Source organism: Cyprinodon variegatus, unplaced genomic scaffold (genome assembly GCF_000732505.1).
Source record: "Cyprinodon variegatus isolate N-32 unplaced genomic scaffold, C_variegatus-1.0 Scaffold70, whole genome shotgun sequence".
In the NCBI taxonomy this organism is placed as follows: domain Eukaryota; kingdom Metazoa; phylum Chordata; class Actinopteri; order Cyprinodontiformes; family Cyprinodontidae; genus Cyprinodon; species Cyprinodon variegatus.
The window spans coordinates 8,080-23,924 of NW_015150523.1; the positions used below are offsets into that span (position 1 = coordinate 8,080).

The following is a 15,845-nucleotide window of genomic DNA, read 5'->3' on the forward strand; positions in this document are numbered from 1 at the left end:
AAGGCACCTAATCCCAAATATTTTACAAATTTGAATACTGTTCTGTAAGGAATATGTGTGCAGCTCGCTCACTTTGTATTCTAGAAATGAATAGAAAACTATACTACCTATAGAACATTCCTATTTGACCTCAATAGTGGCAATCAAATTTTTAGAAAGAGAAAGTAAGAAAGTTAAACCTCAAACTTTGCTGGCTTTGCCAAGTCTTGCCACTCTTCAATAACATGGTTCCAGTCGATGCTGCAAAGCTGCACTCTGAGCTCACCGATAAGCCCATGTTTGGTGAAGCGATTGAAGTCAAACACCTTGATTACTACTGTGGACTTCTGAAGGGAGGACTTGGATAGCTGAAAAACACATACTATATATATTAGGGAAACATTTGATTACATGAAAAAAACATTTAATTTTTACTACTTTAATGAGTTATAGCATCAGCTAATATAATATCTTATGATTATGGATATAGCTGTGTATATGGTTTTCTATACTTTAAACTCTTTCTTACTGACTAAACTATTGACATGTATTACTGATAACACACAGGCACATATACAGCTAAACTCAAAATGTATGCATCTTAGATTTAAATTTATTTTTGTTCAATTGAGAGGTTTATAATTCAAACTTAAAACTCCTGAAATGTTAATGTATCACAGCAATTCTCTATGGAACAGTGGGTCAAAGATTTTTAACAGCAAAATGAAAGATGCATTGCCAGTTTTCACAGATGCTCGGTGTCAGTTTCTTCTAAACTACCAGTTTATAAAAAAAAAAACTATTCCCCATTGGGTATTTTGTACAAATGTGGTCACTATAAATGTTCCTACTGCTATTTTTTAACAAGATAAACAATTACAATAAGATTAGCATAGCTAATTCCCTTGAACTGAGTTAATATTAGAATCAAACATTAATGGATTCCAATATTATACAAGTTTCGTGAATTTTCTTCTGTCAAAATTGGAAACTACTGTAGTTCATGCATTTGTTATTTATGGGCTGGACTATTGTCATTGTTTACTATTAAAAAAATCCACAAACTTTTTTTAAAAGCCTTCAATTGATCCAAAATGCTGCAGCCAGAGTTCTGATAAAAATTTAAAAACAGAGATCATATTTCTCTTCTTTTAGTCTTCATGTTTTCTATTCATGTTAAATCCAGAATAGAATCTAAAATTCTCCTTCTCTATAAAGCCTTTAATAACTAATCTCCATCTCATATCATAGATCTGATCCTCAAGAGGATATTTATAATGATTTGGCCATAAATAAACTGAATTTTTCATTTAGAATGGATAATGCCTGGTCACTTTGTAAGTACATAGCTGTTTTGTGAGGCTAGGAAATTAAGATCAGTGTCCAAGATCTCAGACAGTGTTTTAATTCGAATATGCAGACTTTAGATGCCTATATTCAGGGTAGTTTCTGTGTTTAGGATAAAAAAAAAATGTCTGTAGAATTATTCAGGGCTAGGTGATAGTGATAAAACTCTATTGTTGATATGTGAATTCCACTCTGATATAAAGATTTTGAGCTGTCAATGATTTTATTGACAAACCTTTCTGATTCTTTGTTCCTCATGTATCAGTGTGAAATATTCTCTCTCAGTTTGTTATGATAGGAGCCTTTAACCACATGAGACTTGCATTGGGATAAAATATGTAGAATATAAAATTGTTTTTTTTGTTTTGTTCCCAAGGCAATAAAAAGGTATTTTAAAAAAACAACCATCTACCTTGAAAGTGAACTGCTCATTGAAGAAAGGGTTGAGTGTGTTTTTGAAAACTTTAGTCTCAAAAACATTGGACTTTTCAGGGAGGATGTAGACTTTTACATATGGATCAGAGCTCTTTCCCAAATCCATTGCCTTTAAACTGCCAGCTTGTTTGATCCCCACTGTAAGCTGTAATACAACAAAACACAAGATTAATTTGTGAATTTTATCACTGCTACAAGGCTCACAGAAAATCATTGTTCAACTATAAGTTCATTTACAGGACAGTACATGGGAAACGGTGATGGAAACTAAATCTTGCGGTATAACATCACCAAAATGCCATGAAAATGAGGGTGCAGTGACAGTTTTATTTAGTAGAGATCAACCTTAAGCACAGATGCATTACATTTAAATACCTCCGACAAAGATGCATTGTACTCCAAAGAGTAGAGCAACTTTCCCCTATATTGTTCTGTTGTACCGTAGCCGATAACCCTGATGTCTGGCTGAACCTTTAGAGAAACACAATAAGAATATCAGGTTAGAATAAGTCAGCTAAAACTTTAAAGGTGACATAAATCTATGTGGTTTAATTAGTCATTGCGGTATAAAATGGATGGTTCCATAGCTATTGAGTAAAGAGGAAGGGTCATATTCTGGTTGCTCCATGTTCTGGAAAGAAGTTTTAGACTCCATCAAAGTCTGCAATCAAAACTACATTTTCTTGTGAGCTTATTGAAAGCCCCAATCTCACCTACCAAATGCTCGGGTTTGCCTGTTTCACTGATGTCACTGGATTGGATGGAGGTTGATGCATCATGTTTGCACTGGTTAATTTATGGGGACTTCATCAACAATTCAGGGTTAATTGTTAATTTGGTTCAGCCACTGAGTGTTCATGGGCACAGAGGCACAAGAGCACTGGTATGCTGGCACTGCCATCTCAGTAGTTAGCAGAGGTGTCATTTATAAAAGGGCCTGAAACTGGCATTTTTTGATTTCCATGCAAATGTTGTGATGTATAAAATATTTAATTTGACAGGAGAATGTACAGACTCTCTCTCAAACTGTAACTCATGCGTACAATTGTTATAAAAATGGGGGGAAACTGCAGCACAGATGGTAAAGTGAGGAATTGAAGCCACACTGATTATAATTTCTTTGAGGCATTCAATTTCCCTCTATATCAAACTCTAATAAGAGATTGACTTTATCTTAAGGATTTAACACAGCATTATTTACGCTTACACGGTTTAGTCTAAGGACGTTTTTCATAAACAGGCTATAGGCAAACAAGAATGCAGTTTTTGCACCCTAACATTCCCACCCTGATGGGACAGGATGATGTTTACTATAGATTAACAAATTAATGATGAAAAGGAGTAAGGCCATCCCACTGATTCCTGTAAAGGATTTAGATACCATTTTATGATGTATGCGTAATGCTGCTCAATAGATTCACTGACAATTCTGGAATACCTTGACTGAATGATTTTTAAATGGGAATGTGTTCTTAGGGATCATCAAGCTTAGCTAATTCATTAAATGAGTGGTGATTTAGACTCCATAGAATTTTGTTCTTGAATCTATGTGAGTGCTGAACTGGGTCTAGTATTAAAGAGAAAAACCAGATAGTTCCATGCTATCCCTGTTCAATTACAGGTAATAACAAACAACTGTAGGCTAATATACCAGTATATTAGCCTACAGGTGTTTGTTTAATATAAACAACAATTTATTAACTCTGTGCCTAAAGCCACTTTTAGGAAAAATATAATATATGTGGTTATCCATTGGTCTGGGATATCGCAGCCAGGACTAAGTGCAATAATTCTTGCAATCTTCGATGGATTGTTGATTTGACCAATCCAGAAAGCTTTCTCAATTTAAAATGTCTTGAGTAGCGTGTAGCTCCAGGCTTTATAGAATTGCCCATCAAAAGCCTTGTTATGGCTTAGAAAACATAAAAATTGAACCAAAAAAAACAGGTCAACTCCCTAAGCTAAGATGAGTGGAGTGTTGTATGCAGTTCAGTGCAACAAGGAATGCTCTGATCTTTATATTGGAGAAACCAAACAACCTCTCCACAGATTCATGCCTCGACACAGGAGAGCTTTTAATTTTGGAGATTTTTGTATTTTTTTGTATTTTTGTATGCTCTGTCTGCTGTGTTTTTTGCACTCTTTTCCTGGATCCTGCTGGTTACAGAACCTGGACTGTTTCTCTGACTTCGGCTTGGATTCTCCTTAAGGACACTGTTGCTCCCTCTGCATCAACTATCGTCAGCTCATTATCATTCGGGGCGCTGGAAGCGGCTACGGCTGCTAACTATCGCCCTTTCATCTGGGATCGGATCGGACTTTAAACCAGGTCAGTGACTTTTGCTCTTTGTCATTATTAGCCCGATATCCCAGTCACTGACCTGTGTTTTCTACCTCTGCAGTGAAACCAGTTATCCACCCCGCTGATTATCAGCTGCTCGCTGCGTTATTGGTTCTAAATAAAGCTTGTTGTAAACCGTCTTGAACTGTCTGTCTGAATATTGGGTCAAAGTTTCTGAGGTCGTTACACTAAAATCTCAATCCTCATTGCCATACAGGCGAATAACGACCCTAACAGCTCCCCATTACAAAGGGGTGGACCTGTTTCTGGTCAATTTCCATGTTTTCAAAGGCACAACAAGGCTTTTGTTTGTCTACCCAATAAGCCTGGAGCTCCACAATACTCGAGACATTTTGAATTGAGAAAGCTTTCTGGATAGGAAGTGAAACGAGAAGTCCAGTGGTTTTGTTTTTTACTTGTTTTTGGACAAACAGAGGTCCTTAGAATCAACCATTTATGGTTAAATTATAATTCAATCAGATCATACAGACAATTCCATCTTTATGAAACACCCCATCACCAAAAAATCACAGCAGCATGTTGTTTATATCTGAAAGAGATAGATATTAAATGGCAGATAGTTGTACTATACCTCTGGTAGAGCTTTTACAGACCAAAATAAGATAAAAGTTGTGTATCATTATTATTATTATCATCCAGGTTGTGCAATATTAATTTATCCCTCTGTGTTGAGTTACTATCTTGCATTCCATTCCTGCTCCAACACCTTAATTAAATTGCTTAAATCTCTCAATAACCTTTTTTTTTTTTTTTTTTTTTAGCTTTAAAGAGGTCTGCTAAATGTCCAAAGTCCAAGCAGCTCCCATCGGCCCAACCAGAGTAGCAGATGGCAGGTTGCACCAAGTGGATAGCTAGCTGAGAAGTTATCCACATTGGTTTAAATTAGAGCATTTGATGTTTAAAGTACAGACAGACCAAATGGATAGACTTGTTAATAGTCTGTGCGCCGAACGAGCTAAACTGATTGTTACGTTGTCTTACCCGTGCAGTGGCTGTTTTTCCATTTAATCCCTTCAAAAGAATCTGTTGATCCTTTTGCCGTCTCTTCTTCCTTTTGCAGCAACATTTAATCCAGATACACAGGCAACAAAGTAGAACTACTAGGCTACAACTTCCAAAGATGGTGTAGATTGCCCACCGGGGTACTGCAGAATATAAAAGGAAAGAACAGTTAGATGGGATTGTTGTAGTGTTTTGTTTTTTGTAATTTTTTCAGGTCATTCATGGCATTGAAGTCACAAACAAACAATAAAAAAGATTTTGAATTTGAATTTCAGCTGACAAGTCTCGATCTGCACATCATTTATTGAAAGCCACAAAATGTAATATGGTTTAACTTACAGCGTTTAAATTTCTATTATATAGGTGCTAAAAGCCCATTATCATAAAATGTTTGTTCCAACCTAAAATGTTGGATAATAATTGTCACTGTGTTATGCACCAGAAAGAGAACCTGAAATGATTGCCAGACAGAGGCAGTTGCAAAACATTTATACTTCTGGGAGTCAGAAAGCATTTACAAGATCAAACATGTTATGAAATGGTGGTCAACAGTTTGGTGTCTATTCCTAAGATTGTAAAGGAGGAATTGATTAAACTGGTTTATTCCTTCTTAAAAGTCTTTACCTCCAAACAGTTCCTCTTCAATCTGCAGTTTATGTACCCTTCCTAACTTCCTAAAATCAGGTAGCGGCTAATAAATGTAATGTTACAACAGAATATATAAGCCAGGCACAAATCCTAGCTAAGATTACAGAGTTAAACGGGAGGCAGGGAGGAGTCCTACACAAATAGGCAGACATCAGCTTCTCATCCAGGCACTGGACAAAGAAACAAGGTCTTTGTCAAGAAAATGAAAACCCAGTTGTAAAAATAGTAAGGGCAGAGAAGCATGGTTGTAGTGAGGAGATATGGTAAGGCCAATGAAGAAACCATAGACATCAATAATCAGAGGCTTTCGATAATCTGGCAGAATATTGATGGCTTAAGCCGGGCGTACACTGTGCGATTTTTGGGGCGATTTTCCAGTCGTGCGAGAATCTTTTGATCGGGCCGACTTTCAGCTTGATCGTGCGTCATGAGTCGTGTAGTGTACAGGGGGTTACGAGGGGCGATCAGCCTTTCACGACCACCTCCCGATCAGGGATCGTAAGTTTGGGAGAAAATCAAACAAGTTTGATTTTTTCCCGACTGCATGGGCAAATCGCTCAGTGCGCATGCGCAAACAAGGATTCTTTTGTAAACACAGCAGCATGGCAGAGATGCAATGTGTGAAATGCAGTTCTTTCTGTAAAATTGTCAGACCGTAGTAGCCACGTTTGCTCAGCCATGTCTTTTTCTCAAATACGTTGTTGCCTTTTCTTTTCAGGGCTTTCAGCACAAAATTGCACAATTTACCAAGGCAGTGCGGTTCACTATAGTGAGCTTAATATTCCCCTTCTATTTGTTTGGCTTCCGGATAGATGAGTCAGAGCAGCTCCATCTCACTGCGGAGCTGAATCTGACGTGGTTTTAAGTTGCACAGTTTGAGCAGGCAGATCGCATAAGAGCGTTGGGCCGAACATAAATCGTGAGCTGTAGCTGCGTGCAACAGCTGAAAAAATTGCACAGTGTACGCCTGGCTTTAAGTAGGCCAGCTAAAAGGTAAGGGGATTGACACTGACTGAAGCAGAGCATACAGCTGTTTAACTTGCAACTGAAATGTAAAGGTGAAAAAAATAAGTTTCACTCTTGACCCAGTAAGTCTACTTCTCTTTGTTTGGGCATCCAGTTGTGTAGCTTTTATTAAGAATCTATGGAATAACAGTCTGAACACCTCTCTCTGCAAGGATTACATCTTGTGTTCTGGCCTTTTATCTTGAGAATGAACAAGATTTTATTTTGAGAGCTTTGTTGGAATTTCCCAAAGAAAAAGCCTCCACCTCAAGGTTTTAAGAGAATGGCGAAAGAAGCCACCAAGTGTTTCGCCAGTTAAACACGAACAGTCAACAATATATAGAGGTGGCCTAGAATTTATCCTTCTAAAACCTATTCCACACCATCACCTCCCCAGGGAATTTTACGCACTGAGAGGTGATGGTAAAATGGATAAGTGACCAAAACAACTTACCTCATTGCATAGATAGCATAGGAGAGGAAGGTCAGGCCAATAACTAATGAGAAATACAGTAATTGCCCAATTAGTGACATTAAAGCCCCTATTAGAGTTCAGACTATAAGGTAAAAGCCTTCTACTTCTACTTCCAAACATTTCCAGAACAATTTGCAGACTTTTGGATGACAGTTGAAACAAGACAAGAAATCATACTCAAGATTTTAGAATGGCTAAAGTACATTTTCAGTTCACCTAGATATCTTATGTCCTTTATACATTTACTGGGACTCTTTTGAAAAACAACCATGAAAGTAGAGAGAAAAAATAGTAGAAAAAAGGGAAGCTCCTGGTTGGTAACTTACAGTGAGAGTGTGTCAACAGGTCTTCAAAGAAGCCAGAAGCTGTATTAGCTGAGCCATTAGTGTGGGTGGACGCTGTGGTGATGATGGGTTGATTGGTGACTTTCAGATTTAAGGATCCACCTTTTATTAGAGCCTGCAATTTTGGGGCCTTTGGTTTTTGCAGATTTGAAGATCTTGACAGTTGGATTACAGGCATTTTAAAAAGGTCTAAAAGCAAGAGATGTGAAAAATAAAAACATCCATTTAATTATCTATGTAATCAAATATTTTTATTTCAACCATGTGATAATACAAGAATCTAACAGACAACAATAAAACCAAGTGAGCTGCAAATTCAAGTAAAGAAAACCAGGGAAGTATCTGGTGGACATGTAATCAGAAGTTACTCTTAAGTGTAAAAGAACAAAAACAGTTAAGCAACATCGGGGGAAACCTCCACCCAAGTAGCACAAGCCCAGATAAATCCCATGGCACAAAAAATACCAATGAAAGGCTAAAGACATGAACCCGAATGAAAACCAGAATCATTTAAGGATATAACATAAAGTGAGCATCTTCTTATTTAACTCTAGGTTATTTGACTTTCTGAGAAAAACTAAAAGCTATTACTTACCTTATTTGGAAATTGTATGTATATAAACTCAAGGGTACAAAAATGTATTTAATTATAATTTATTCTGAGAAACATAAGGCCATCTCTCCAAAACTGGAATCTTCGAAAGAACCAGGACATAACAGAGGACAGAGTTAAGATGAGGGTACAGTACACAGGGTGGTAGCACCTTGTAGGTCCCACACTTTGCATGGTTTTTCTTACTATTACTGGTATTGTGCTGATGTGAGCTTGTTAGAGTGAGCTAAGGGTTTTTGTTAAGAGAGTATGGCCAGGTCAGACATACCTTTTAAGAGGCCAAAAAACAACTAGCTGCATTAAGCAAAGAAGCACAGCTTGACACAGACCTACAGACACAGGTGCTTGCATTTATCTGTCAACCTCAGGACCTTAGAGTTCAATATCAATGTTAGTGTTCACTGAAGCAAAGCCTCTAAGTTGATAGAAACATAAATGTAACGTAAAGGACAAAATAAACACTTTGAGAAGGAAAACTTACTGTAGATTGCTTTATTTTAGCAATATGTTTCTTTGTGTTTTATAATGAACTATATGATGGCTCCTCTTTAAAACTCCTTGCCAGGGGTTTTAAGGCTAAGTTGACAACTCTTCAATACAACAATCAGTTTTAAAATGGCTCTTCTGTAAACTTTTCTTAATATTGAGTCTGCTGTACCGATTAACCTACAGGAGCCACAGGAAGTTCAGCACCTACATATAAACAAAATGCATACTAACATGCATGGTTGAGGTTCCACCCAGAGGCCTCCACCCTGAATAAACAGCTAAAAGCAGCACATTAACCCTCTGGCTGATCTTTCAGCTGATAAGTCTTTTTATACACCTTGCATCTTAGAAAATTTCCAAAAGCTTAAAAAAAAAAAGCTTCAATACCACATATCAACATTATGTAGATACTTTCTTCAATTCTGAAATAGGGAGTCAAATATTTAACCCATTATGTTTTCATTTTCAGCTCACCGGTCTCCTTGTAGATGTCTTATTACAGACATTTATATAAAACGCAATTTGAAAAAAATGACATTTGTAAAACTGAAAGAAAAGTGTGGAAAAAAGTGAAATATATCTCTAAAAAGAAATTCGAAAATAAAAAATCTATAAAATTAATTTAGCTATAAGAAAATGTAGAATCCAAAAAAAAACATTTAAAATATAACATTTTAAAGCTATTTACTCAGATATTGAGAGAGGCATGTACAATAAACAGTATAATGTTTGCTACGTTTATTGTTACTAGATAGGTTCTACATCCCAATGCATTTCATCACTGCTATATTCCCTGGATGTGCAAGATTAACAACTAATAAGGGAGACAAACAAAAACAAAAAAAACACAAACTAAACATGAAAATAACAACTTGACTTTTCCAAAGTAAAGAAAAAAGTTAATGTTTGCCATATACTGTAAAAGACAAATGTCCTCACACAAAAGAAAAATTTAGTATTCTTAGTCTATTCAAAGTGTTGTACTCACTTGTGGGTAGGTTTCATCCATAGGTTAACCTTTGTTCCCAAACAACTGGTTGTAAGATTTCTACGAAAAAAAAGAGAAGTTGGGTTAGATCAGGACTAAAGTGGAAGGGAGGGACGTTTAACTGCTGAGCTGAAATGAAGTCGAAGCATTTTAATCAGAGGGAGGAAACGTCTCCTTCCTGGATTTACACCCAGTCTTTTGTATTGTATTAGCAGGAAAATACTTCAGAAAAAACACTTGTGAAATTTGCTCTCAATGGTAATGTTGACTGCAAAAGAAACAATTTCATTAAGAAAGACCATTCATGTTTGCCTACATAAAACAGTAAATATCAAATCTGTTAAGCAGTTTCTTTAGGTTTACTCTTGTCTCTGAAGCAAAGGTTTATGGACACATTGAAACATTTTTGTGACATGAGCATCATAGCTTACATTTGCTCTAGGTTTGCCTTTTAACATCTAGGGCAGTTTAAAAGTATTTTTCCCGAAGACCCAACAAATTTAACATAGAATATAAATTAAAAAAAGAGAAACAAACGGTGAATGGTCTGTACTTATTTAGTTTTTTTTTTCCAAGTCAGGAGACTTGACCAAAGCGCTTTACACAACATTAACTCATTCACACAATGCCGCTGTGTGAGGGTGTTTGTAGACCAGACATAGCTTCTTCCCAAAACAAGCCAGATTCTTTCTCAAAGATTATTCATAACATGTTACTGTTTAACCAAAGTGTAATTTGTTTTGACTCTGACTACCTTCCAGAATTGTAAGTAAAGCATAGCTGAAATTATATAATCAGCTTAAATAGAACAAAACTCCGAACCTTTACATATCAATGTCTTTTGCACCATGATATTAAACTGGTTTCCTTTTCTCCTACACTGTTTACATTCTTGATGACTGCTGCACTTTATAAATTGTAATGTTCATTTTACTGTTATAAGCTGCTCATTCACTGTTGAAAAGCTGTATGCATCGAAATTTCATTTTGTAAAAGCACTGTGTATACAAGATGAAAACAAAACACTACTTCACTTTTTTAAATCGACAAACTTTCAGGGATTTAAAGGGCCCTTGGCAGACCAATTTATTTAAGTGAATTTTATTTTCAGAGCTGTGGGACTTGACTGCGGGAAATACGGCCAAATCATTCTTTACCCATAGACTCTGTTGGTAGAACCAATCCCTCTGTGCGAATTACTGCCAGAGTTTCTCTTTTACTTCCTTCAAAAATCTTTGAAGTTTTTATACCGCTGTTTCACTTACCGTCATGCTCTCTGTCCTCCCAGATTAAAATTAGTGTTCCAAGATGGGATTCTTACCAACTCCGCTCACATCACAGGAGATGGAGTTGGTTCTATTTTTCAGTGCTTAGTTCTGTTTCTCTTCCATAGTTATGCACTGAGTTTTTACTGGAACTAACCGTATGTGCTTTTAAATAAATTTTAACATGAAAACTAGTTCAGTTACTCTTACCTTAGCAGGTATTTATGTTGCAAGTCTGCTTCTGTCTCCTTAAGCCTACATTTGGCCTCGGCAGATGGTCATTCACACCAATCCTGGTTCTGCTTGAGGTCACTTCCTGTTAATGAGGTTTTTCCTCTCCACTATCACTGCATGCATGCTCGGTGTGAAGGATTGATGCAGAGATGATACAACCCAAGCAAATCTACTGTTGCTACTTTCTCATCCAGGAAGTGCAAATTCTGCAAAGTGAATGATTTGATGCAATCAGCTGGGTTTCATTAGATGGAAAAGCTTTAAGCAAGCTGACTGGATGATGATCTTTTAAGATTACATATTTTGTAAAACGCATGCGTGCATTTCACAAAAATGCATGCCTGGGTTCTTTCCAGGTACCTGGACTGTGGCTTCCTCCCACAGTTGAAACACATGACTGTTAAGGTTAACTGGTTTCTCTAAATTATACTTAGGTGTGAGTGTGTTTGTGAATGGTTGTTTGTCCTGTTTGTCTGTGTTGTCCTGCGATGGACTGGCGACCTGTCCAGGGTGTATCCCTCCTCTTGCCCCCAGACAGCTGGAGATACAGTAGGCACCAGCAACCCTTGCGACCCCACTTGGAATAAGCGTGACAGATAACTGGAAATTGTACTATATAAACAAACTGGATTAACTGAAAATAGATCATGCCTACATATAGAAACTAACATTGATAGCAACTTGATTAAGAGACCCCAATATTAGGCAGGCAGAAAAGAGTAGAGAGGGGTCTGTAACCTGTGTCTCAAAGCAGCATGTGGATCTTAATAACTTTGACCAAAGCGCCCAAAGTAGTAATGTAATGTTTTTAAATGTTAAATTAATCATAACTATAACTTTAAAAATAACTTTACCAGTTTTTCCTGGAAATGTTCTTGCAACAAACGCATCTGATTTACACAAAGGGAAATTACACATTTCAAATAGGGGTTTTGGACTGTACTACTGGTAAAGTTTATTAAAATGTTTTTGTTTTTTTCAAAGAAACTGATTCAATTTAAACATAAAAAAATGTATTATGAACTTTAGACTCAACTATCGTAGGTTCAACAGAAAAGAGGTATTCTTTTTAAAAGTAAATCTTTAATTTGTAACAGGTAAAAATAGGCTTACAATGTACAGAGAGAACATTCTAGCAGTAGCAATACCTTTACTCATTCCTGCAGATCATATTATGTTAATGTGACATCGCTGACTCATATATTTGTATAGAAAAAACAAACAATAAAAGGACAATACCTGAATCAGTTGGCTCAAAATGCTGTATTTTGTTGTAGAGCTTCATGTGTTCACACTATTGGCAGATAAGTCTGCACTGCTCTGCTGAGGTCCTTCATCTCCAGCTTGCTGATCGTCCTTCAGCTTGTAGCAGCCACCACACCCTAACCCTGCACCATGTTCAAACACAGGTGGAGTTTCAGGAGTACTTCTTATTTATTGAGAGCGTGTGTAATCTACCAGAACGGCTTCAGTGAACTACCAAAACAAACAGGACTCTTTGCCAGAACAGAATACAAGAAGCTTTTAAAGGTGTTTGCTTTAATGAATTGTTTCCAGCTCCCCCGGAGGGAGCCTAAGGGGATCTAGGGACAGCCGAAGGACATAGTCCCTCCAGCGTTTCCTGAACTATGCCCTTCTTCAAATGCCAACTTCACGTAGAGGATGGGTTTCAGTGCCCAGATGATCCCAGAAACTATAATGCTTGGGACTTAAATGTTCCTTGAAGGGTCTCCCAATGCAAAAAAGGTTCTGGGTGAAAGGTGAGTTAAAGAGTGGTTGAAAAAGCTCTAAAATAAAGGGATTGAGCCAAGAGACACTGTTTGGAATGGCGAAGCCTGAACCTTACCCTGGAGCCAGGCCTGGAGTTTGCCAGCAAGCGATTGGTGGTCAGGTTGCTTTCAGAAGATATTCTTGAACTACCCTCCACAGCAAACACATAGGTCATATGAGAGGTAATCAATATTAAAGCCAGTTTAAAGGATACCTCCTTAATTGCAATAATAAATCAAAATATTGGGACTAGGGGAGGGGCTTCTTTAATTAGCACATAGGATGAAGGCACATAGGATGTTCTGCGGTGGTCTGTCTGACAGTCGATACGAAGAACCCTCAGATTTAAGACATTTTATTGAAGTCCAACAGTGATCCATAATGTCCTTTTCCATTTGTGGCCAGATCCACATGGCAGAGGAACCAATGAGAAAAGTGATTAGGGCATTGTGCTTGAATTCCAGAGGTTTTGAGTTCAAGCCCCACTCCCACAGACTGACACTCTGGGTCTCTGAGCAAGATCCTTAACCCCACACTGCTCCACATGCCTTGAGATGACTTGTGTTGTGAATCGGCTCAATATAAATAAACTGAAATGAATTGCTCTGTACTTGTGACATAATGACAATAAAAGCAAGAAAAGAAAAAAAAAACATTCCTGCTTTGGGGGGGGGGGGGGTGGCCACAAATTGAGCTCCTAGAGGCCTCCAACCTGCTGTTGCCACAGTGAATCATTACATTAATGAGAACTTCTTATACACTGAGGCTTGCACTAAATTCGGTTAATGAGATTCTATTTAGTTACCCATTTGGCATCACCTGTTTAAAACCGGAAAACTGAATTGGAAAGAGAGGTAGAGCTACTCATAGGGCTGGAACCCAAACCAGCCCATTACCACTACACTTTAAATGTCAAGTGTCACTTGCAATAATGTCACACTCGCAGCTGTAGGGAGGTATAAATGTAAAGAGGCTCCAATGGAAAGGGAGAGCCATCGTTCTTTTGGCAACTCAGTGATTTGATATGAAAAAAAATACTAAATAATAACTTTACTCTCTTTTGTAAATCCCATTACAACTAAGTTCCCTCTATAGATGATATTGCTCATTATCAAAGAGCAATTCTTAAAAATACTGAATAATAATATACTCCATATATATTTGTATATTTAATAATATATTATTATAAATATTTGTTTACCATATTAATATTTAACTGCAAAATATATAACTTTGTATAGATTTCATCCAGATTGAGTTCAGTTTAAATGTTTTTAATCTGAATAAAAATGTGTAATCTAACTGAAAGGTTATTTTAAAATTTGTTTTGTTCTTTTAAGGGGTTGTGACATGTAAGAGATTATTGTGATATTCAATTCAATTCAGTTTATTTACATAGCACAAGTTCACTACATGTCATCCTAAGGCACTCTATAGTTCACCAGATCATACAGTAAAATTGTTTTCTATCTAAGGAAAACCAGTTGATTGCATCGACTCATTGACCCGAATGCAATCCCTCACACTAAGCATGCTTTAAGCGACAGTGGAGAGGAAAAACTCCCTTTTAACAGGAAAAAACCTCCAGCAGAACCAGGCTCAGTGTGAGCGGCCATCTGCCGAGGCCGACTGGGGTTAAAGGAGACAGAAGCAGAGATAGAAAAAGCAGCTGTAAAAGACAGCCCCATCCAGGAAACACACAGCCAGGCACACAAGCTCTGAGCCAGCTCCAATGTTAGAGGATGAAGAGAGCACATCCAGCCAGTCACAGTCAGAGAAACAGGACTACACTGGAAAACAGGCTGATCTCCAACATCTATAAACAAAGTTGTAGCTGCAGCCAATGGGGGCTGGGGGAGTTTTCTACAGGGGGGGCTATACATTCAAAATAGACATATACTGAAAACCAATAACGTATATTAAGTTATCATGCCAGTATATTTATATCAATGCAAAAAACATTAGAAAAACACTTACTAAAAAGAAAAATTAAATAAGAAAAAAAAAACATAATTTCATGCATAGGTTTACTCTTTGAACATAAATGTTGCCCTTCTGAGGCTTTGCGAAGGCAAATCTGTGTTTTGCATGGTCCAATATTGTGTCACAAATCTAAAAAAAAAAGTTCCTGTTTAATAATGGAGAAGCTATTAGTCAGCTTTATATTTTTTTAATATATAAAAACTATTTTCTGAGAATGTGTTTATTAATGAGCAACTATGCAAATTAACAAACATCTAGAATAAGTGCAATATATTATATTATTTTTCATGTGAATCCCATATAGTTCATTCTTCTTTGCCTTTTCTAGAAAGTGCTTTAAATCAGTCCTAGCGGTCTTTATCCGTGCTGGCTCAGATCCTGACGTTTGAAAAAGGAGGCATGAAAAGTAGAATAAAGCTAAATGCTGCTAGCCAAGCCTTCTTGCTAAACCAGGTCCTGCAAAAGGACATTTCTTGCACCATTTCTCTCATCTGCGATGCATATCCAACCCCCACGACTCGACCTGTCAATCAACCGCAAAACGTCTGCGCTGTGTTGGGAAGTGGTGAATAAGACCAGGCTTTCCACAAAAGGATTGCCAATTATCTTTTATTTGCCTTACATTTCATTAAAATGAGATCTAAGGCACCTCCTCTTCATTCTGACAGCAGCTGTCTGAACTGTAGTCTGACCCAAGATGGCCACCCTCTAGACACGTCGCCTCTCTGCCGGCAGCGTCGGATGACCCATCTACGTATATAATGTCTATGTGTGTAGCAATGAAGATGACATGAGCAAATTCTGTGCTTTGGGTTTGATCTGGTAATTAATTTATTCTTCTAGAGGGAACGTTTATTCAGTTGGCTGAATCTTAAAAACTTAAAAAAAATACAACAAAGATAATTA

At 37.2% G+C, this 15,845-nt stretch overlaps 1 protein-coding gene across 1 annotated transcript in view; it reads right to left on the reverse strand.

Annotated features, from left to right (window-relative positions):
- LOC107083203 (synaptotagmin-1-like) overlaps positions 1-8,054 on the reverse strand; it is a 14,496-nt gene extending 6,442 nt beyond the window's left edge. The window contains exons 1-5 of the mRNA XM_015372220.1: positions 7,580-8,054; positions 5,105-5,268; positions 2,137-2,232; positions 1,739-1,906; positions 180-347 (exon numbers count right to left, since the gene is read on the reverse strand). Of these exons, the coding sequence (XP_015227706.1) occupies positions 180-347; positions 1,739-1,906; positions 2,137-2,232; positions 5,105-5,268; positions 7,580-7,775 (792 nt within the window). The 5' untranslated portion in view covers positions 7,776-8,054. The remainder of the gene's footprint in view (positions 1-179; positions 348-1,738; positions 1,907-2,136; positions 2,233-5,104; positions 5,269-7,579) is intronic.
- Between the last annotated feature and the right edge of the window lie 7,791 nt (positions 8,055-15,845).